The sequence below is a fragment of the Colias philodice genome, chromosome 18, assembly GCF_061535455.1.
Source record: "Colias philodice isolate Cphi_HAF_F1 chromosome 18, ilColPhil1 Martin Lab GWU primary, whole genome shotgun sequence".
Taxonomy (NCBI): Eukaryota; Metazoa; Arthropoda; class Insecta; order Lepidoptera; family Pieridae; genus Colias; species Colias philodice.
In genome coordinates this window covers 9812408-9837197 of record NC_143103.1, presented here as the reverse complement: position 1 = coordinate 9837197, position 24790 = coordinate 9812408, and the positions used below count along the sequence as shown (strand labels likewise).

The 24790-nt window shown below is 33.2% G+C and overlaps 1 protein-coding gene across 5 annotated transcripts in view; it reads right to left on the bottom strand.

Annotated features, from left to right (window-relative positions):
• The window catches only part of hth (Meis homeobox homothorax), a 242504-nt gene that overhangs the window by 50284 nt on the left and 167430 nt on the right, over nucleotides 1-24790 (bottom strand). For all 5 annotated transcript variants that reach the window (XM_089706240.1, XM_089706242.1, XM_089706241.1 and 2 more), the window contains exon 11: nucleotides 13032-13108. In XM_089706240.1, the coding sequence (XP_089562366.1) occupies nucleotides 13032-13108 (77 nt within the window). The remainder of the gene's footprint in view (nucleotides 1-13031; nucleotides 13109-24790) is intronic.

Sequence of the window (24790 nt, the reverse complement as noted above, 5' to 3'; positions counted from 1 at the left end):
GGTTTTAGATACGTCTTCAATTGTAATCTTGCGTTTACATAATCGTAATTTTATTTTATGCTCTTGTTTTACTAGGTTACGCTCCTGTGTTCGTGAAAAAAACTTTATTTTTTATAGAAAAGACAAATAGGTTAGATAATCTGCTTACATTACAAACAAACGAACTTACCTATTTGAGTTTTAAGGCTGCAGTCTAGCAAAATTGCGTTTTCAACAAGTTATTTGACAATTTTTTCCCGGCTAATGAAATGATAAACTGAATTTTTTTTTCTTGTTTATCAATTAGTGTTATATACGCAATGCACATGAATTTTTTCATATTTGTAAAGTTACTTTATGTTACCTTAATCAGGCCTTGAAGATAAGTCTCTTTCCCCCAAAGACATTTCGAGCTAAGTTTGTGCACTCACTACGTTGCAACCGATTACAATTTACACAATCTGATCAGCGCATTATTATCCTTATATAGTCATTATTAAAAACTGCTGAATACAATTTGCGAAAAACTTATGATTTTCTTAATTAGAACGTTATAAATTCATTAAATTTCCCATTTTTTGCCTTACAAAATCTATTGATAAATACTGCTAAAAGTTATTTTTTCCATTAATTTATTCGAGTTGGTTGAAGACCAATGAGTATTAATCCTTTAAAATTTTTTTTTTTGAATTTTGATAATTCTTTAAATATTAAAAAAATATTTAAAATAATTAGGAAAAATCCTAGCGAATTTCTTTAGTCGCGCTCCTTGGGCCGGAGCGTTCTGACGTGTGCTCTACGCTCGATTTTCCTTCATACCGAAGTGAAAGTTGCTCTACTTCATTAAATTTAATATTTTTGTTAATTGATTATTTTTATCTTAGTTTTGTGCAAATATTCGTATTTTTAAACATTTGATTTCGATATGGAAAATAAACGAAAAAAATACGCGTGTAACTACTAGAAAAAAAATTATCTTCGAACATAAAGTTAATGAAACCAAATAGATTGCAAAGGTGATTGGCAACAATTTCTTTATTTTACGGGGTGTCAGTAAAGGGATGTATATTTCTTTAAAACTAAAGTAAGCTCATAAATTTTCTTATAATATAATTTTTTTGAAGTTCCAAAAATGTTTATTTTTCGTTTGAGAAATACGAAATATAATATAAACTTGTATTGAGAACTTGAACTTCCCAAGTTCATCCGGGGAAATCCCCATACGGAGAAAATGATTTGTTTACTCCAAAATTGATCCGAGGTGTTTTAATTTTTTCTTCTAGTCATTTTCAACGTAGCGGCATGTTGTTTGATTATTAATTTTGTAACTTAAATACAGGATGTTGGTTTTATATTCTGATCTTACAGACGCGCTGACAAATTTAGTCCGCCATTTCTAGTTTAGTCTACCAACTCTAAGTACCAATATTAAAACGAATGGATTATCATCACATCATCAAAACTCAGATGTAATGGAAGATCACAATAACATAGAAAATTCAGTGGGTGTTGAGAACTAAACAAACAGAAGTAACAGAGACGCGAAGAATAAAAAAAGAGGACGAAAACGATAATTCGTTGATGCTTTCCCTTTTCGACGTATTGTTAGGGTACATCACCAATCTGCAAAAAACAAAACTGATGATTCCCAATTGCTGATTAAAAATGAAAAACAAATAATCAACAACAGTGGTGAAAATATGCTGATCACAATGAAACATCCTTCAGTGGTAGCAGATTTACTCATTTAAAATGTATCGGTGAACAGCGTAAAGGAGAGGAGGACAGGAAAACATTATGAATGTGGTTGGTGGATTGTATACAGGGTGTAATCGATAAGTATGTGCAGGCGATTATGACGTTATTATTGCAGGTATCAAAAAACTTAAAACTGATATCGAAATTACTTTACCTAATGAGCAAAATGACAATAATAACTTTTTAAAAGTATAACGAGAAATATCTAAAAAATTTACTTTATACACTCCCATATCAAAAAGGGAAAATGGGACTAGTAGAAGTTAAATGTCTAATTCCGGCAAAAGACATGAATGCGGAAGATGCGGTTAAAAAAAATTTAATATTTGAAATACAATGCAAAAAATAACACTTTTGTCATAGATAAGAATCATGACTATTTTTTCCAAATTCAGGGACAACTAAACGTTGCAGAAGCAGAAGTCTGCTTATTTGCTGTTTGGACTGGAGTGAATCATTCGTTAAAAATAGAATATATAAAAAAGTATGTAACGTTTAGGCAAAATAAAATGATGGACCATTATCAAGATTTTATATAAATTGCCTACTGTCAGAATTGATTGATTCGAGACTTCAGCATTCGATGCCCATCAAGGACCCATTCTATATCATTCAAGCGATTGAAAAAAAAGAGATAAATCCAGTGCAACCGATAAAGCATCAGAATGCTAGCAAAAGATTTATTAGGTTTATAAATATAAATCTATATATTATACATAATATAATAAATCTGTAGAAGACGCGAAGACTGACATCCACGCGGACGGAGTCGCGGGCGGAAGCTAGTCAGAAATAAATATCTTTTGTTTTCATTTGCGTATTTTTCTATTTTATAATTTTTTAACACAAACATTACATTTTTTTTATTATATACAAAATTTGTTTATCCGTTTTATTAGTTAAACTGAACAACTTTCACTAAGAAACTTAGGTCGAAAAAAATGTATAGAGTTATGCATTTTGTATGGAAAGCTTATTTTTTTTATATTTCGTCCAAATTTCTTTGTAAAAGTTGATCAGTTATATAAACATGAAGTTGAAGATATCAATAGAAAGTATTCGCAAATTTTGTGTACTGATAAAAAAATCACCCGGTGTAATTTTCACGAAAATTGTTTCAAATTGTCATTTTTGGTACTTATTACGAATATTAAATTATACGAATGATTTAATTTTTAAAAATTAAGTGGAGCAACTTTCCCTTAGTACATTTGTATTATTTACATATAGGATGACAGGATGCATTTGTTTGCACTACTAGACCAAGCCCTTAAGTTAAAATTAAAATGCATAAATGTGGAGAACGCAATTGTTAATGAAATAAAATAAAAATGAATAAAACCTGTTTTGTTTGCATCCATCTAAAAATATATTCTTTACTTAATCTAGATAGCTCAAAATTTAGATGAAGCTTCAAGATCGGAAAGATAACAGAAAACATCACATAACAAATAACACAACAAAATTATATTAAAACCCATATCTATAATAGCCTCTATAAATAAATAAATGAATGTACCAAAATACTGTGGGTACAATTACACACTACCATCAAAATCGAATTGAATAATCAAGGGCAAATGATAATTCAAGGTCTAAAACAATCCACATGTGGTATCTCATAATGCCCCATAAACTTGCCCCGAAATGTCTATCAAAAATCACTGTGCCAGTTTACGAGGTCCACAAGTTGCGAACGACACTTGAATGGCCCCCACAAGCGATAGCGTCTCCCATCTTTTTACAAGCTTTTAAAAGCTTTTGTATTATCTGTATACCTACGCAATCTTTTAATTTAGTTGTGCGTTTGGTTTGATTTCTTTTCGGGCGGCTTCGTATAAAATTTTGTTATGTGTTTTTTAAGTATGAAAGTATTTCTTTTCGTTAACTGTTTTTGAAAAAATAGTATGTTACGCTTACATGCAAAAACTACTGAAACTAAACGGCTGAAGTTTTAGTAATCTAACAATTTTAACCTGAATTTAAACTTACCTAAAGTTATCTTGCTCCTTATTTATATACGTTTTTTTGTACTGTACTGTTAAGTGTTAACTGAAGAAGGCATCTCCTAAGATACTGTCCTACAATTTATTCTAATGTACCTATATCTAAGCTTTACACTCGAAGGTAACATTTTAAAAGAAACTACAATAAAGGATACATACCTAAATTAACAATGTCTTAATTATAAGCCTACTCATTCACAATCTATTGAGCCGGTAATCCTCTATGATCCTATGAGCCTATAATCTCCTACGTCGGAGCTCTAGACTAGCCCGGTCTAAACCTAGTGCATACATGTCTATGTAGCGTTGTGGCTTTGCGATAGGGTAGTCATATTGTAATTAAAGTGCAACGGAAATTGATTTAATACGGAATATACCGATATAGCAAAATTAGGTAGATTTTGATTTAGATGAAAAAATTTACCCAAAAAGAAGTTGAAATTAGTATATATGGTAATATTATGTGTACGCGAAGCCACTGGAGAAAAACTAGCAAGTAATGATTAATACTGTATTCATAATTCTGCTGTAACATCCAGTTTATTTATATTTTTTTCAGTTATTATGCAAGATACAATGATATCAAATATCAATTTATTCAAATACCCTAATAAAAACTTCGTTAACGTACAAAAAGGCAAACAAATAAACAAATTATTCAAATAGCCCCAACTAGTGACACCAGGCGGACATAAAATAGATGCAAATGTCCCATAATCACGTTACTACATCCCATCCGAATTGAAACCGTCGGGACCTTGTAGAATTAACGGGCGAACCCCTAATTGCTATTGTATGAAGATGTAAATTGGAACTCTTCCTTATTGTTGTACTCCTGGTACATGTAATTGATAAGGCGTACGGATTTGAATTTCAAATTTTATTTTTCATTCATACCTCAAGGGGCTTCCTTCCGAGACTCGTATTGTTGAATAAATTGTGTTTGTTATCTAGACATTATTTAAAGTTACCTAGGTTTAATCTGATTTTGTAGCTAGGAATTTCGAATTTCCAATGCCATTAGACAATTTAATTTTGAGTTTCAAATCGTTCGTATAAAAAGTTAATCACAAAGTAATTAGTGTATGGACCAGGAGAGCATAGGTGAATAAGATCTAAACAATGGCCGACCCTTGACCTCTCAGAAATGTATTCTAAGAACTGTATGGGTCATACGAGTCGCGGGAACTTGGATCGATAAAAAAAAACAATTATTTATGGCTGATCTGACGTGCCACAGATTATTTAAAAGTTTCAACTAATGTATGAATTAAATTCTTGACATCTCTATGCTAAATTTCACGGCTTATGATGGGAACCGAATATGGATAAATAATAACATAACTATAAAAACATTAAATCATTTTTTAACAAAGATAGCCAAATAACTTGAGATTTAGTTAAGTTGTTAATAATGTGTTGGATTCATTAGATGTATTTTGATATCGTTATCCAAGCAAATAAATAAACAGTATCGTAATTTCAAAAGACTAATGAAAACACTTAGGTATAAAAATTTCCCATGATGTTGAGATTTTTATTCAGGTTCTATGATTTCTTGGACTGATTGACTATAATTTGACTTCATAATAACACTAAAAAAACACATAAGAATAAAATAAATACTGTAGTTATTAATTTTGAACATCGCAGTTGTAACCACTTTCGCAATTCCGAATTTGCAATAGTCAGTGCAATCCAAAAGCAAGTCTATACCATTTGCATACAAAAAAAACTAAATAGAATTAAAACATATGAAGGATATCACATGACACACGTTGACCACCCGGGCTCGGCTATTTATTAAATATATACGTATAAATAAATCGTTGCGAAATGCAGTATCTACAGGTCGGGTGGACAATTTGTCGCGCATTTTATAGCGGTGACGCCCACGGCGCAAATTACGAATTTCTTAGAACTAAATGATGCGGACTTATCTGGTTCTTTATTCACTCTGTATTGACTCGAAAAAGGTTTTATTTGTGGTTTTTGTTTTTAGATAGATAAGTTTGGTGTTTGTCTGTGTGAGCAGGTGTTAAAGTCCAATAAAATAAATTAAAATTGTTTTTATTGTTTTGTTTTGTCATGGAATTTATAATGTGATTCGATTAGTATTATTATAATTAGAAAAATTATCCAAAAGATGTAATTAATGGTCTCAAAATGTTTATTGTTATTTTAAAGGCAATACTAAAAGCAAAGTTTCAACAATAAAATCGACACCATTCTCTTACATCAATTACTCTTATCCAAAATATCGAAAAATAAAAATTATTAAAAAACCATCTTAAAAAGAATTAACGGAAATTTAAATATTCGCAAAATAAATATAAAGATTAAAAACCTCTTACATTCCAATATGGAATGGAGGTACGTAATTTAAAAGCATTTACAACGACGGCGGTGGGAGGGGGGGCCGTAAAATTAGTACTTTATGCATCGACTTCACTTGGTTAGGGCATCTTCACACGAACGGCGGTTTTGTAAATTGTGAACTGTTTTTGTAGAGTAGTCATAACATTTATTTTGTGGTATGTATGTAAGATTTTATCTATACATATAATAAAATCGTAGGAAAGTCAAAACTGTACATTGAATATTTTTTTAAAAGAATACATAATCCATGATCTATAATCGATATAGAAGCCAAAAACATAGTTTTTAGAATTTTTGTCTGTTTGTCTGTTTGTCTGTTTGTCTGTTTGTCTGTTTGTCTGTTTGTCTGTATGTTTGTCCAGGCTAATCTCGAAAAGTACTGCATAGATTGACTTCAAATTTTGCATGAATATTACTAACAGGTCGGGTGAGGCTTTTTTAAACATATTATCATGCTATCACCTCCGGGGGAGGAGCTGTGAACCTTTTTTTTCTTACGTATTCCGTGTATTACGACAGCGTACAATCTAAAGACTCATGTTTAAATGTTGGTTTCGGGTAAGCCATGCTATTATCTAGCTTTACACAATAAAAACTATGTCATTTACGTAATTTGGGCAGAGAATCAGTTTAATGAATTTATTAGTATACAAATTTGAAACAGCGCCATCTATGAGATTTCGTAAAAATCAAATCAATTTACATGTTAACACTACTGAACACAATGTTAAAAATTAATAATTTAAAAATAATTATGTTATTTATTTATTTAACTCTTTAACCATATCTTCCCTTCCCTATAAGGTGCGCTTATAATTCGTGTGAATATACTACATTTTTAAAAGTGAGGGTAGATGTTTATTATTTTAAGTCAAACTAGACACCATTACAGTTAATCTAACATTGATTGTGTTCATTGGTTACATTTTTAAAAATCTTCGTGTTTTAATAATTCGATCACGAGGCGGGACTCTAATACAAAAAGGTTAGTTCGTTGATAATTATTATTCCTTCATCATTTACATGTTGTAAGTAAAAATATACTTTGACTGTTAATACTTTTGTTCAGTATTTACCTGTATGATTATTGCTTGGTAATTAATATATTTTCATGTCGTATACCTAATTAAAAACATAAGTTTGATGTGAAACTAGCTGGATTTATTTTTACACACTCACAGCCATATATTTTGTGTTAGTGTTAAAATAGTATTAATAGTGTAAATCATAATATTTTTTCACAATTAAAAATATTTCCTTTTTTTGATGGTGTTGGCATCGAATTAAACCGCGCTGTTCTATACATATAATAAAATCGTAGGAAAGTCAAAACTGTACATTGAATATTTTTTTAAAAGAATACATAATCCATGATCTATAATCGATATAGAAGCCAAAAACATAGTTTTTAGAATTTTTGTCTGTTTGTCTGTTTGTCTGTTTGTCTGTTTGTCTGTTTGTCTGTTTGTCTGTATGTTTGTCCAGGCTAATCTCGAAAAGTACTGCATAGATTGACTTCAAATTTTGCATGAATATTACTAACAGGTCGGGTGAGGCTTTTTTAAACATATTATCATGCTATCACCTCCGGGGGAGGAGCTGTGAACCTTTTTTTTCTTACGTATTCCGTGTATTACGACAGCGTACAATCTAAAGACTCATGTTTAAATGTTGGTTTCGGGTAAGCCATGCTATTATCTAGCTTTACACAATAAAAACTATGTCATTTACGTAATTTGGGCAGAGAATCAGTTTAATGAATTTATTAGTATACAAATTTGAAACAGCGCCATCTATGAGATTTCGTAAAAATCAAATCAATTTACATGTTAACACTACTGAACACAATGTTAAAAATTAATAATTTAAAAATAATTATGTTATTTATTTATTTAACTCTTTAACCATATCTTCCCTTCCCTATAAGGTGCGCTTATAATTCGTGTGAATATACTACATTTTTAAAAGTGAGGGTAGATGTTTATTATTTTAAGTCAAACTAGACACCATTACAGTTAATCTAACATTGATTGTGTTCATTGGTTACATTTTTAAAAATCTTCGTGTTTTAATAATTCGATCACGAGGCGGGACTCTAATACAAAAAGGTTAGTTCGTTGATAATTATTATTCCTTCATCATTTACATGTTGTAAGTAAAAATATACTTTGACTGTTAATACTTTTGTTCAGTATTTACCTGTATGATTATTGCTTGGTAATTAATATATTTTCATGTCGTATACCTAATTAAAAACATAAGTTTGATGTGAAACTAGCTGGATTTATTTTTACACACTCACAGTCTTATATTTTGTGTTAGTGTTAAAATAGTATTAATAGTGTAAATCATAATATTTTTTCACAATTAAAAATATTTCCTTTTTTTGATGGTGTTGGCATCGAATTAAACCGCGCTGTCGTTTCGTTCACAAAAAGTGAAGTTATGAGGACTGAATATGTAGCCGCCTCAACTTACGGAAACGAGAGTAACCTGCGTTGTCTGTTAGTTATTGTATAGTCGAATTTAACGTTACATGGAAATTGGCATCTAATTATATGAATAATACTTATATTAAATCTGTAGAGGTCAATTCTGTACATGAAATATATTTCCTAAATAACTATCACGAGGTGATTAGGGATCGACACTGACGCCAAAAATTTTTGTCCGTCTGTCTGTCTGTATAACCGTTATAGAAACAAAAACTACTCGACGGATTTAAACGAAACTTGGTACAATTATTAGTATGAAAGAAATGTTCTCCATATTATATAAAAAATATCTCCCGACATCATAATTAATGTCTATCTTTTATGGTTGAGCTTAGGAGTTCAAAGCTTTCTGATTATATTTGTCTACTAGCTGTGCCCGCGACTTCGTCCGCGTGGAATAGTGACTATGGGACCTATGACCATAGGCTCAGGGTGGGGCAACAATAATTGTTTTTATTTTCATGCTTCCACTCCCACGCCCACTCCCAGGCCCACGCCAACGCCCACGCCCACTCCCCTTCACAATTGGTACCTACCAGATCAAAGCCAGGGTAAGCGCCCCACCCAGCCCCACCGTGGCTACGCCCATGCTGAATTACTACTTAACATACAATTATTGAGTAAATACGTACTACCATACTGTACTGTTGTACTACCATAAATAATTAAAAGAATTGTTATTAAAATTTCTTACTAAACTGAGCTAAAAAACTTACGTACCAACTTATTAAAGAAAATCAAGAAATGAAATGCCTAACCTATACCAAATAGTTACTACATAATATTGTAATTAAAAATTATGATTAGTATATAATATCGAAAATCAAAAAAGAAATGCCTAACTAATTCTACGTTAAATTTCTTTTAAATTATGTCATATTATTTTTTAGGAACCAGGGGGGGAGAGGAGCAAATTCTATTTCCTTCCTTTCTTAAATGGATGTTTTTAATAATGTATGGTGTAGCCACTGATCAGCTTAATCGATACTCAATTTTTATCAAATCCAGCAACAAATCCAAATTAGATGTTTCCTGTCTCACGCACGTAACTAAAGGCTGAAGAGAGAGAGAGGGAGCACGTAACTTAACCGTTTAGACGAAGAAAAGTGTATAGAAAAAGGAATAAATAATTTCATAAACTTCCCAACGATCTTTAAAAATAAATTATTATATCATTTTTTTCATTCCCACTTTTACCCTTATGTAGGTATAATAAGTGGATGAACCGATTTCGATACAATTTATCTAAGAACCAGCGTCGGAAAATATGCTGCCTAACAAAAAAAAGCCGCATCTAATTCGGTTTACCTGTTAGCCAGCTACGGTGCCATAGACAGACACACACACACACAGAAATACATAGCAGTCAAACACATAACACCCGTCTTTTTGCGTCGGGGGTTAAAAATATAATACGACATAATTTAAAGGACATTTTGTGTGGAAAATTTACCTATTAGAAGTAACCATAATGTTAATTTGACCCCGCCCCCCCTACTACCTCAGCTTACCCCCAAACCCTTGGGGAATTTTGATATGATCATCTGGACATGTAAAGGAATAACTGTAGCGTATAACAGATAAATTACGTTTTATCGTACACTGTACAGTGTACAATAGAATGCCTTAGCAAATGTTCGCCGTGATTACTTATAAATTGTCATAACTTTTTTATTTATGAACCGATTGACATGAAATAAACACTAACTGTTAAATGAAGATTACCACAATACATTAGTGAAAACCGCATCTAAATCGGATAAGCCGTTTCTGAGATTAGCGTGCACAAACATACAGACAAACAGACAAAAAAAATTTTAACTACAGTTTTGGGTTCAAGATCGATTTAATAATAACACCTGCTAATTTTTTTCTACATATTTTCATTGTACAGACATCGCTTTTCCACAATTTTATTATATGTATTGATGATGATGATGATTGATGATTATAACACTCTCAGTCCGTTTTAACTTAATTTTTATTTACTCGCATCAGTGCCACCTAAAAAATCTTTATATCGAAATTCGAGCAAAGCTAAGAAAATGAGAAATAAGAGTTCTCAAGGATCGTTAGAGGTAAGAGGCTTACTATTGACCGAAAACAACATATTGTGTTATGCCGAGAACCTGAAACCGCTTCACAACGAGAATTGCGGCTCACAGCTGACCGCGAACGGCATGTACTATCCTGTGAGACCGAAACCTTCACTGAGAGGGTATAACGTCTCACAGCTGATCGCAAATGGCATATTTTATCTCGATAATCTGAAACTTTTACTCAATATGAAGACCGATTGACAAATGATAGGGTGCACCATAATATTATTCGATCTCTTGAAGATGAACATGAGCATAAGCAATGACTAGAGTAGGGACGCGAATATTACCATTATTTGAGACAAGATTATTTGAGACAAGTACGATTAATAAGTTTTTTAATGAAAGATTAAGAATTGAAACTATTTGGTCTCTTGAAACGGACGAATAGCGAGAGGCCCGTCTTACTGTAGACAGATTTCGACAGTCTTAATGACTTAAGAGGTAAACATAGAAGATCAATCTACGAATTCGGTGGTGTGGTCCGACAAATATAAAAGTGGGTTTGCTTATAACCTCACAATTGATTACAGATCATCTTCTGTATAGGCGATATTAACGTAGTATGTTCTTTTTGTAATGCTTTAAAGACGAGTAAGGAGTCGGCTTTCGTTTGAAGATATACCAGAACCTTTGAAATCACTACTTTTAGAGGAACATGTGCAATCTAAACAGTTCTTAGACAATATTCGCTCTTATAGTAGTGCGTTTTAAATGATCCTTTGGTGCTCAACAATTATCAGAGGATCCTTTCATGCTTACTTTTAAGATACAAGGTCAAGTTTATCATTTGATAGGATCCCTTTTGCCTGAAGGCCAACCTAAGTTTCTTCAAATATATTTTGTATTCGACTACAACGAATAGTCGAATACAAGAAATCAATATTTCTCGAATTTAAAATATTACAATTTTTCCTACAGTAGGGCGACGAATGTATTTTCGCATAGTAACGGAGGGGAACTCGCGGGGGGTCAAGTGACGCGGGCCACGTACCACAAACATGCTTAGTTTGTTGTACCGAGCGCGAAAGAAAGTCATCGTGTTTTTAGTAAAATTACTATGTAAACTAACGTAATTTAATACTTAGGTACATATTATATAATGATGCGCTCAAACTGTTAATCTACATTTAATTTAGATTATTATTTGAATTACTAAGTAATGTAGAATTTAAATCAAATTCATGTTTTCCTCAGATTTTCGATGTCCTCCGATTTTAAGATTTTCTTATCAGAGTATTCAATTTTAATGTAGTTTATTTTTATAAGAGACAATTAAGAACATTCAAAAATAAAGTGACACGTATTTTTTTTAAACGACGAATGACGAAAAACGACGTAATCGCGGACGAAGTCGCGGGCAACAGCTAGTAACGACTAAAGAGTAAGAAAGACTGATCTAATATTATTAGGTTTTGAAGGTTTTGAATTATATTTTCGTTTTGAGACAATGCAATTTACCTAAACATAATATTATCTAAATGTTAAATTTTATATTTTCTTTATTTTTGATATCTTCAGCTATGAATTTAAAAAACTTAATTATATTCAAAATACAAATGAACTAATAATTGCGAAATTGCACCAAACTGAGACTTGTTATTGATACGATACTTATTATTATTTTTTGCGAATATTCATAAAACAAGATTTATGATTCTGTCATACATGATAATTTTTAAATTTATTCAAAATAAATTGAGAATTAGCAAACCGCATCTCGTGTGAAGTGACCACAGATGCAAAATAAAGATAAAGGTGTCGCATTACAGAGATGTACAGAAATGCAGCCGCTTTAATACTAAAGTGTCACCCGGAGCCGGCCGCGAATGTATTTTATCTGATCTAAGAGTTTCGATATTACAGTAAATATTAAATTACGGTACTGTATTTTTTTATACTGTGTTAATTCTAGAGTTGTATTTTTTAAAGAGCAATAATGATTATATGAAAATTTATTTCTAAACTTGTAAATGATTAAGAAATGTTGAATAGAAGAATAGAAGCCTATACATGTAGTTTTAATTAATAATTTTTGCCTATCTGTCTGTGTGTCTGTTCTGTACACTCATTACGCAAAACTGCATTGAAATTAATAGGTATCGTTGGTAAAACGACAAGTATGTTGTATAAACACATCCCGTGGTACTTTAGATGACACTTTTAAACACTAAAAAGCCAGTATCTAAATAATAATAAATTTTATTTTATTTTTGCCTAACGGATCTTAGTCGTCCATTAATGTACGGTACATAATAATTCAATAAAGGATATTTTATTTTATTTATTTATTTAATACTTAACATAACACTTACCAATTATTTACTTGTAGTATCGTTAACCCTGTGTCCTGTGCTAACTGCTTTTTCTGGTCCTCTGAAGGGTACGGATGCTGCAACAAAAGATTCAATTAGAATTAAGTAAATTGGATATAATTGTATGAAGGAACAAATTGACTTGGATAATTGCTGATTACCCGACAATTCATTCGGGGTGTTTTTATTCTATTGGGCTTGGGAAGGGTTGGTAATTTTGTTATTGTCCGTTTGTTTGTTTGTGTGATTGTAGAGTTTGTTTTAGTGTGTTTTGTAAGATTTAGACTAAGGATATTATGCAATTGTTTTTTCGAATTTAAGAAAAATATAATTAGGACCATTTTAACGGATTGGTTTGTTTCTTGGGTTGCTTTTAATTGGAGTTTCTCATGTCTTGAAATATATTTATAGCATTCATGTATTGATTTATCGAAAATTATACTTCCATATAATAAGACTTTTAGACAAAATTTTCTTTCAATTGAATATTTTATTTGATCTTTCCAATTTTATCGTTAAATATTTATTTGAACAAAAGCTCAATAAATAATATAAGTACTAAGGCACCATGAACTCACGTGCACCTAATGATATTGGTTTTTGGCGTGAGGCCGATCCCGAGAGATCACCTCTATTTCATGTCATCCTGGTACGCCGCAGGTAGGATGTGTAAATTATTAACGGGTTTTCCTTTGCTCCGGGTACGTGACTTACTCGACTTGCAAAAATGATGATTCAGAATATTTTGCAAATATTAATTTATAAATGTTTCACTTATGAAAAAGATCAAGTGACGTTTGTAAAACTAATTTGACCAGAATATATAGAATAGAAAAAAAATCAAATTAAGTATAGAATTTATAAACTGTCATATTTATGTTCAATCTGTTATATTTATGACTATTTTTTTGCTTAAGTGACCTTTCGACCCTTAAAGATGAGTATGAATATAATATTTACAATATTATTCATACAAGGCGTTTACACGCGGTAGGTACATTACTTTCGTAAAATCACGAAAGCTGTGTCGTAACAATAAATATAAAAATGACGAGATTTCACTGATAGCGACAGGGCCGGACTCTACGTGAAATTACAATTGTTTTTATTTATACTTTACAATACAATACTTTTATGTCGTTCTTAGGTTTTAGGGAAATTAAGTTCCAAATAATTCTTGTAAGAACTAAGGTCATAAATCATAATACCTACTCTACATAATGATGAACTTTAAATATTGTATAGGAAATACAATATATTGATATTATATTTTGTATAAAGCGTAAAAACAAAGCTTTATAAAATATTCAATTAATTCTCTCTACGATAATTAACTATACATTTTAATAATTAGCTCTACTTCCGAATGAAATCTCCAGACACTAGTTCGTCCCATTTCGCCCTACTATTTATACATGTAAGTATAAATATAAATAAGTATATAATTATAAAAGCAACAATACATCCCTGTGCGACGTTTTCTGCGAGGAATTGATACGTCACCCGCAGTCGTGTAGCCGACGCATAACGCATTGTCCGAGCACGGCTTTATTATGATTTACTGATTGTGTGTTTGTATGTTTGTGTGTGGAAAATATCGTCAAGGAATACTTGCAAAAAAGTGTAGTTAAATTCGTGTTTTCTTGGTAAACCAGGTGATTATAATTATTGCAAGGAAAATTTAGAAAATGCAAAGTATAGTTTGTCTATTAACACGCTTTTTTATAATTATTTCTAAGAGCTATTTAGCTTATTTCTTATAACTATGCCAATATAACTTTATTTTACAAATCTCTGAGAAATTTTATTCATTAGTAGAAAGATCTGCCTTTTAAGAATTCGCAACTTGTCAAAGTTTCTAATCGTCCATAATCACTATGAAAATCCCATCAACGATCCCTACAAAACAGGCATCCCATAAAACAACAAATAAAAATAAAAAGCGTATTTCAGATAATGTATTCATAGTGAAAATTACATGTAAGGAGATATTCCAATCCCATTCTAAGGGGAACCTTGATGGGGTTTACGTGTGATTTTATGGGATACTCGTAAAACAATGTTTTAAAATAAATGATAAATAAGTATTTGTATTTGTGTTTTTTTTTGTATCTGTTTATGATATTAAAAAGATACGCAATTTATTGTGAAATGCAAAAAAGAGGGTTTAATTTAAGTCTAATAATATGCCCAAGTTTGAACAAGTCAACTGAAATAAATAAATGCTTGATTTAGAATGAAAATACTTCTATATCCAGGATTGTAGGTATGTCTTTTTGTTTAAATTATAAGTTAAATTAAAAAAAAAGACGTGTGGCACTCGGGGACTGCCGCGGTAAAGCTATTGCATGCTATGCCTTCAAGCCACACCTCCGTGTCCGTCGGAGTGGGGAGCGTGAGATTTTTCGTTACTAAATTCGGTCCCCGCGCTCAAGGCCCGCGATAGAAGCTATGCAATAGCTTAAAAATAAATTAAGTTAAGTATTTAATCGTAATATTATCCAGTCCAGTACCTATAATCTAGTCTCTATCATTTATAAATGCTGTAAATTTTCCATCATTGAAAGAAACGCCGAAGAAAACACCTTAGAAATAGCATATTCAGCTATACAAAAATGTAAACAAAACATGTGTATTCACATATCCCCGACACCCCATAAAACAAACGCATTCCTAGTATTTATTCGTTTTTCCAAACGAATCATTCGCCAACTTATGCCGCATATAATCAGCATTTAATGCGTCGTGAGATTTATGCGTATAGGCTGAAACTTGATATCTTCATGTTTATGAACGCCTGGTACATAGCTCGTTATAGTGGTGATAAAATTAACCTTTTAATTGCTGTTTTCTTAGAATAATTAAATAAAATTAAAATGGACAGTGGACTCAAGCATAATAACTATTTTACCAGTTAATAAAAAAAGCTAGAGAAACAATAAAATATCTGTAATTTTTGCCATATCTTATATCGGATCGATAAGTACTAAAAATATCGATAGTTATTATCATCCTCTTCCTTATCATAAAACACATATTATACTTCAACAATTTTGTGATTCAATTTGAAATTGGTTACAAAACATGCCGAGCACGCACAAAACAAAACCCAAGACCGCTAGTTTTTACCGCGAATGCTAGCACTCCAAAATTTCACTTTTAAATTGCACGAATTCTATACCGTTAAGGGTGGCCACGGAGCGTATTGCGAAATTAAAAATAATTGAGTAGCGTCAGCAAAAAGTCAATGCCGGCATAAATTTGACAAATCCCGTTAGCGGCCGGCGAGGCAAGTTTATCATTTCCCTGTTTTTGTACACCGTAATAGGCATCATAAATTTTTAATAATGCTTTTTCGATTCCCGACTCTGTGCTTGACGAAAAACTTTCGGCAAAAACCATTTCGCCGGTTTCGCATTGAACAGTTACCAAAATAGGTGTTGCTACAAATTTGTTGTAAGTACAAATTGTTTTTGTGCGCTATTGTTTATTGGTTTTTGTATGTTCGTGACTAACATATTTTTTGTGTTTTTCTTAGTTATAGATTAAGTAACATGCGAATATTTATTAAAATAGTAAAGATATCAATATGTATATTTTAAAAATCAATTAAATTTGCCAAAAAATTATGCTAAGAGCCGCTGAACAATTTAAAACAAACAACTCAAATTTTGAAATGCCATACATGATACAGCTTCTATATTCCAAATCACATCTCACAACAGCATCCGAATCACAATTCGTCTCAAAATATTTATAAACCAATGCAATTACTGAATTAGAAGCATCTTCATCAGGCGCATAAACATCCGATGCATTAGCCATGATTGGTGATCGGAACAATAAACAGGACCTCCCACATTGTGTACTTGTCATTATTATACCACTAGTTGTGTGCTGTGGCTTTACTCGTAATTCGTGAAGCAAAAAAACACTGAATACGTTATTTCGGCGTGAATAAGAATTGTAACTCTCATGTAATATTCGTTGGAATGTATATTTAATATGAAAAAGGAAAGTAGCAAGAAATTCAAATTTATCATATTTCTGCGAATTCATATTTAGAACGCTTTCATATTTCGAATTCATTCGAATTTCAAAATATGAATTTCTGAGAAAATTGAATTCAGATTCTTTACGAGAGATAAAAGTGGTAAAAAACGTTATTCTAGGCAACACATGCGAATGAGTTAGTTCCCAAAGCAACGCGTAATACGGCGTGCATAATTTATAGGCAAGATATGAAAATGTCACGTCTCGCGCGCGAAAAATTTAATACGTCAAGCTGTTACCGACTCCTGGGCTATAAATATTAAAGCTACGCCGAGTTAGCTCTGTTTTGATAGTTTTTTTTGAGATTAGAAAAGAAAAAGTTTATATTGCGTAGGAATTTTATTATTTGACCAAAAAGTTGATAAACTTTTTCATTGAATATAATACAAAATTTGAGTTATTAGAGAATGAAGCGGCATTGAATTATTTATTGAAGAATAGAGCCATAAGTCTACATTCCTTCTAATGCAAACATTTATGAAAATACTCTACATTGTTGTAAACGCCCTTGTTTTGTTAACCTCCTTTTATTACCACTTTGTTATCAAACTATCATTTTCCTTCACTTCCAGATATTGTGATATCTCCTAGAGAACCCTAAAATCGCACTCTAGAGAGCAACAAGATGATGGTTACGACACACGAAAATCAACCGTTTCTGAATATATTATTGTTATGGCGGATTGTGAAAAACGCGGGAAACCTTTGGGAATGGCGCCTTTCTGAGATTTTATTTAGATATATCGGCTTGATGCTCACTACGCAATATTTTTGAGGGCCCTTGACAGTTACCTGGCTGTGTATTCTTCGTTGGAAAGTGGAAAGAAAAGTAAGAATATAGGTCATTTTATTGTGATGTTAGTCGATCTATTCATTATTCATTCATTGGTATTCCGGTAATAAAATGACGTCTCATATTTTTGCTGCATCAATTATGTACCAAGTTCCCAAATAAACATACAAATAAAACGTTTATTTCCATTTGAACCCTTCACTCATGTTCTTAAATAGCAAGTCCCTTTTCTAATTAAATAAAACATTACCCAAAACAAGACATCAGACCACAAATAGATGTCAAAAAACTAGGATCCACGGGTAGAGCCCGTACGGCCCACCAGGGACCCATAAAGGTAGGTAACCCTATCGAAGATGTGGCAAGATGAATGGTGCCATTCGCCCTTGTGCAGTTCTTGCTTATTTATGTCCTCCTGGTATGCGGGGGACATTATTTTTTATATATCCACACGGAAATTAGATTTATATCTGTGGATTTTATTTAACTTTTTCACACAATGGGAAAAGGGAAATTGGTGTTTTTTACTTCCATACACCTTAATTTTTTCAAGTTTACTTCTAAATCTTACATTAATGCATTAATCAGCAATGTGAAACAATATGAAATTTTACAACATTGTATTAATTGAAAAAAAATATAAAATAAACGTTAAAAGCGCTATAAAAACTGCTGAAACAAAGCAAAAAAGAACACCGGCTCGTAACTAGACACAATCCAATAGTACCAAATAAATTGACATCAAAAACTGCACATTAGGCACAAAGCAGACTGCGCTCTTAATTGCATACCACTGTCAACTTGTCAACGACAAACCAGCACTTTTTATTTCAGGACATTTGCCAATTTTCGTATTTCCACAGCGAAATATCTATAGATAAAGAATTCAGCGGTCCGACCGCATCCGATCCTCTAAATTATGCAAAACCGTAATGGACAACGTTCGTGCAATTTAGTAGCTGAAATAGAGCCTTTTTCCAGTTACAGTACGTCTATATTTGGTAGCTTTTTCATTGACGATAAAAGAATAACATTTTAATTTTTAAATCAATTCATATTTGGCGGGCTATTTGTTTCAACAATGGCCGTGTATAAATTATGTATTTTTATTTCGAAATTAGAACGTGGAATATCCCTGGCACTATTTAATAATAAAAAAAAAACAAAATTATATCTTGAGGATCGCATTTTCGAAAATGGAATCCGAGCTAACGTTCAGTCGAGTATCGACCAATAGGAACAAAGAGCGTCAAACGGCGATAGGAATCTGAGCGAGCCGGACGTGTTGACGGGCGCTCGGAACACGCAACTGGGTTAGGAAATGAGATAGATGTTCACAACAGTAGTGACGGGCTTTGATGGAATTGGGTGACGTCACGGCACAATGTATACCGTTTTGTGCTCCCCAATACATTGTGCTTGCTAGTAGATTAGATGTATCATGCTGAGATGACAGAATATCTAAGACAATGTAGATTAAGATTGTCTAATTAAAACAAGAAGTTCATTTAATTACGATACGACTATACATCATTGCGTCAACGTATTTGATAAGAAGCACTAAATTTACAACCTCGGCGACATTTAAAATTCAACAAATCACGTTGATGGCGGCAAAATTGAAAATGGGGATAAAAATGAACACAAAGTTGGCAACATTTTACTTGAATGGACAGTAAATAACATCTCGGAGCGGGAAGAGGGAACATTGTAAACAGAGCTTGATGAATATGTAAGTATGATACTTTGCATATCGATTCCGATCAAAGGATGCCGCCGAGCCACCTGCGCCCGCGCAAAATACAACACGAAAAAGTATTCATGAGATCAACGCTAAATGACAGCTCGGAATAGGGTTGACAGTTGAAAAAAATCAGATTTATTAGGGGTTTTCTGGCTTTGTCCTTCGCTTGTATGGGAGCCGGTAAAAAGCGAAGATCGATTGAATTATGTACTGCTACTGCTATAGCAAGTTGAGATACTTGTACGTGTGATTTTCACATTGTATCTTAAAAATTGTTTTATGTAACTTGTCAAACATACCAAAACATCAACAATACAACCAGCAAAAAGCAAGAAAATATTTTGTATTTTAGGCTGTTTTTCTATGTATTTACACATGAATAACATGAAAATGTATATGCAGGTCTAAAATAATTGTATGCAGATCTAAATAACATAATATCCAACAAGAATTTACTATTGAACAATTCTAGATCCCGACTTTCACAAACACAATATATGAGTGACGTAAGCACATACTTTACATCATCCACAGATAAACGCAAAACGTCATGGAAGACATAAAGCCGCATCCACACGTAACTCAGCACATAAAGCTGCATCCACACGACACAGCACATAAAGGTGCGTCAATACGTAGCAGCGAATAAAGGTGCTCCAACGCGCATAAAGCTGCGTCCACACGTTACAACACATAAAGGCGGGTGCACACCGCGCGATGATTTACCGCCCTGTGCCCGTCGATAGCCAGATACGGATTTGTCATGCAACTGTTTATGCGGCGCGTGTGACTTTCGTATTTACTAATTTGATTTACGTTTTGTTAATGCTCATTTGTTTTGTGTTCAGGTTTGTTTTGTGATGTGTTTATACCTACATAGTTAGCAATAGTATGTACCTAAATACCTACTGAGATGCAGTTTATTGATAAAAATTTATAAACATGAGTTTTTACTATCACTTTTTGAAACATCAATAAGACCGATAACCTCGTATTTGACATTATCATCAAAACATCTCATTGAAAGTGATTATCTATTTAAAGAGTAATTTTACATAAGAAGCTAGATAAAGTCCCATTGCTTACCTTAATTCCATGTAAACGACTACGTCATAACTCCTCACCGTAGTGTTCCATTTTCGAATTACAAAACCGCGCTTTCTCATCAAGATCGCACGTTCGAAATTTAAAATCATCCACAGATAACAAAACTCGATTGCAATCATTCGAGCACATCGATTACTCGCTAGCTCGGAATCGATTATTATTCGCTGGAGGCGCTAATCAATGCCTGGCAAATTTATGTGAGCTGTTCCTTTGCAATCATTAACACCTTTTATTATTCCGTGTCAATATTTTCACGATTCCACGCGACGTCAAGGTTTTTAATGATGAATTAAAATAAAATACACGTTTTTATCTCTAGGGTGGTCAAAGGATACATTTGTTAATGAAATTTATTGGTGTTATTGTGCCGCTGTCTGCTTTTGGTGGGCTTTTGTAATTCATCCGAGTTTCTCGATTTATGTGACAGTTTCTCTTTGTAATGTACCGTAAGTTTCTAATAGAGATCATATGATCATTCTTTACAATATCATATAATAAAACGAACCAATCGGTTGCATTATTTTCATGCCTTTCGATATATAATTCCGAATGACTAATTACTCAGGTCTTTTAACAATTAGTTACACATTCAATTAAGATCACCTAGACCTACGAAATATCTTCGAAAGCATTCAACCCAAACGATTATTCCAAACACCAAAATCCCAACTAACTAGGACCAGTAAAAACCGCCCCAAACCAGAACATGTACAGTACACATGTACCCAACACCTAGCGATGTTTTGTAGCCCCGCGGAGCCCGTGTCGGCGCCCTAGGCAGGGCGGAGCGCCCGCCCACGCACGTGACCCTCACGTGACCTCTTGTGACGGGACCTTGTAATTGTAGGTTTGAATGACTAGACCGTTATAGTTTAGAACCACTGTGATGTGTAGAATGAAGTCACGTGACTTTTGACTTGTTAGTCTGCTTATATCTAATACACTACATTAGATAGCGTGGTTGATGGGAAATTTTTTAAATATAGGTTGGAATGACTTGGAAGTCGTTATAGCATGAAAAGAACACTGTGATATAAAGAAAAGTGAAGAGGGGCTTGTTAGATGGCGTTGTTTGACGGGACCTTGTACAGTTGTAGCTTTGAAAAACTAGAAAGACCTTGAACAGACTCTGATGATGTAAAAAGACAGACAAGCTTGCAACTTACGTATGTATCTGTGGAACATGAAGTCACGTGACCTCTGGTAACTTGATGATACGGTCTTTGAAAGGACCTTGTATAATTGCACGTTACAATGACTACATGCAAACAGATGGACAAGCTAAATGTATGGGAAGTGCTATGTGACATAAGCACATACTTAGGTTTAAAAGAGTACATATAAAGAGACAGGCAAACTTTACAGTCTGTGTTTAACACCATACTGGGAAGACTCGTGTGGCAGATCTTGACGACGTAAACAGACAGACAACTTTGCAATTTGTGCATGTATATTGTATATATATTATGTTAAAAGGAAATGACGTCACTTAACCTATGTTAAATACATGTTAGGTGGGATAGTGTTTGAATAAAGTAATTGTCGGTTCGAATGACTAAAACTAAGGATAGTGATAAATTGCTAATAGAAAGTCTGTTAGAAAAATGTTAATTGTACTGCAGACAACACTTGTTTTTTTTAATCTGTTTACTTTAATTTATTAAAGTAAACAGATTAAAAAAACAAGTGTTGTCGTAGATAACCAAAATGCATTAGAATAAAATATAACAATCGATAAAACAAATTAAATTGTGTAATCATCTCTCAAAAACCGAACAAAGGGTTAATTGTGATTCAAACATAATAATTATAGAAACGTACAAAACGAGGGCGAGATAGTTTACATTATTTGCAAACACAAATTGCTATAATCAGATCAGCACCATGGAAGTAACCCCAAGCCCCCAATTACAAAGCACGAGCCCAAAAGATGCTTTTTCTAATCTTCCCACGCGCTTTGTGCGCTCGTAATTATACGTTCAGCGCGGTAATAACACATCGTTTCAATAAAATTGTATATCATTCAGTTTCTTTCCCCGTGAACGCTGATTAGACCCGCCATTTTGTAGGCGGGCACGGCCGGCGGCGGTTTCGTTCCATTTTCGAAAAAACACTAATCGCCAAATCGAGCACGCGCGCGTTTCCGAACGTGTGTTTTTCAAATTGGGAACGTCCTTTCCCGCTATTATTGGGCGGGATTTGACTACTGTCACATTTGACAGATGTGATTGACGCTCATAATGCTCAAGTGCAAGCTTGCGAGTAAGAAACGTATTTATTGAGGACGCGTTCGATATGTCGCACGCTCATAGACGATTTGGGAGTCACGTCTCCTCGTTTTAAGGTGTATTTTCCGTTCGAGGCGTTTCGGTAATATTAATTACTGGCTGCCTCGTGGGGCAGATGAGTGCATATTGAAACGTCAAAAATCTGTGTTTCTTTTACTTCTCATTTTCGGTTCGTTCCAATATCCTTCACGTCACGCGCGGGATAGACAACGTCGCTGGGCAGCGTAGTTTTTGGGGAGATGAAATGAATCTGCCTATTTTACAGGAAGTAGCGAAATTGGAAATTCCCATTTCTTTTTCGGCCACCGTTTGAGCGATATTAGTTTCTGTCATTGGTGTTTCTTGCAAAAAATTCATCGAGGGTTGACAGTTCGGATGATTGTAATTTTGCTGGTGTGCTAAAAATATCTCTGTGCCATTTGTTTGAGAAAACCCAAGAATATGTAAGAATATAAATACTTAGATGAAGGTTCGTTAAAATAATGACACACGGAATGAATTGCCAATTAAAAACCACGTTCATACACAAAAGGCTGTAAAGCTATAGCGTATTATGCATTATTAATGCGAAGGTACATAATTTCATAGACAGACATATACTTTCTGGCAACAAAACGAATTGGTAAGGTACAGCGCTTCCAAAACAGCCACACGTAAAAACGCAACACGACGTCAGTTTTCCATAAAATACATATTAATACAATCCCTGATATAACCGCGAACGTTCAGCCAAAAGTTTAATCCAAGAAACGGGGATCATTCATATTCATAGTGGCGGAAGAGGCTTTCACGAAAATGGCTGACTAGGAAATGCATGAATATTAACACGGACCAGGGAACCATAACTATATTAGAGATGCCGGAGCACTGCATGCCAGTAGGGGCACGTTTGAAGTTGCGCCGAGAAATTTGACATTTTGACAGGTCGACGGCGGCCGCCTTGCTACCTCCTGCGCCCCCTGCCTCCCTGGTACTCCCTGTTCGTCTGACTTGTGAATTGTTAATGCATCGGTAATTGATATTATAATTTTGGCCGTTTTACTTAATGGCGGCTTTTAGGGTGTCATGTGATCCTATTGGAGTATGTGGAATTTGATATGTTGTCTTTGTTTCTGAGGCTATTTGCAGGTGCGGTGTTTGCGGGGCTTTATTACTTGAACCCAGCATTTATTATCTGTGAAATTGTTATTTTGATCCTAGAGTCAATAAACAAGTTCTAAATAATTTACATTGAAGATGTTTTTTTCTTTATTTCATCATAACAAAGTCTATAGAACTCTATCTTTTCGTATTAAAAAGTCATCAAAATAAACTCAGTTTCAACGAACGGAACCATTCGTTACACAAAACTATTTTAACACTTAAAACAAGATATATCGCGCGGCGCGCCAAAAAAGCCAAACTTCCAAACGACATCTGTGGACACGATTAACTAATCAAAAGTCCACCCAAAAAGCGGCTACAGCGCTATCAATCTAACATGACGTCTAAAGGAAGAAAAAACCGGTGTAAGATTAAAAGCGCTATTCCTGGCTGGATCGTTTTAAAAGTAAAATTGACACGCGTTATAGTTACATAGAAACTGGCTTAAATTGAATTCGGTTGTATTTTATGAGTTTAAGTTTTAAATTCGAATATGGAAAATGTTTGAATTTGGAATGGAACATATGATAACATTTTGAATTTGGAATAATATTTAAATATGAGAATTTGTTGCTCATTTTATTGAATATTTGAAAACATAATTTCCTTAATTCTTTCCCCCACATTTACT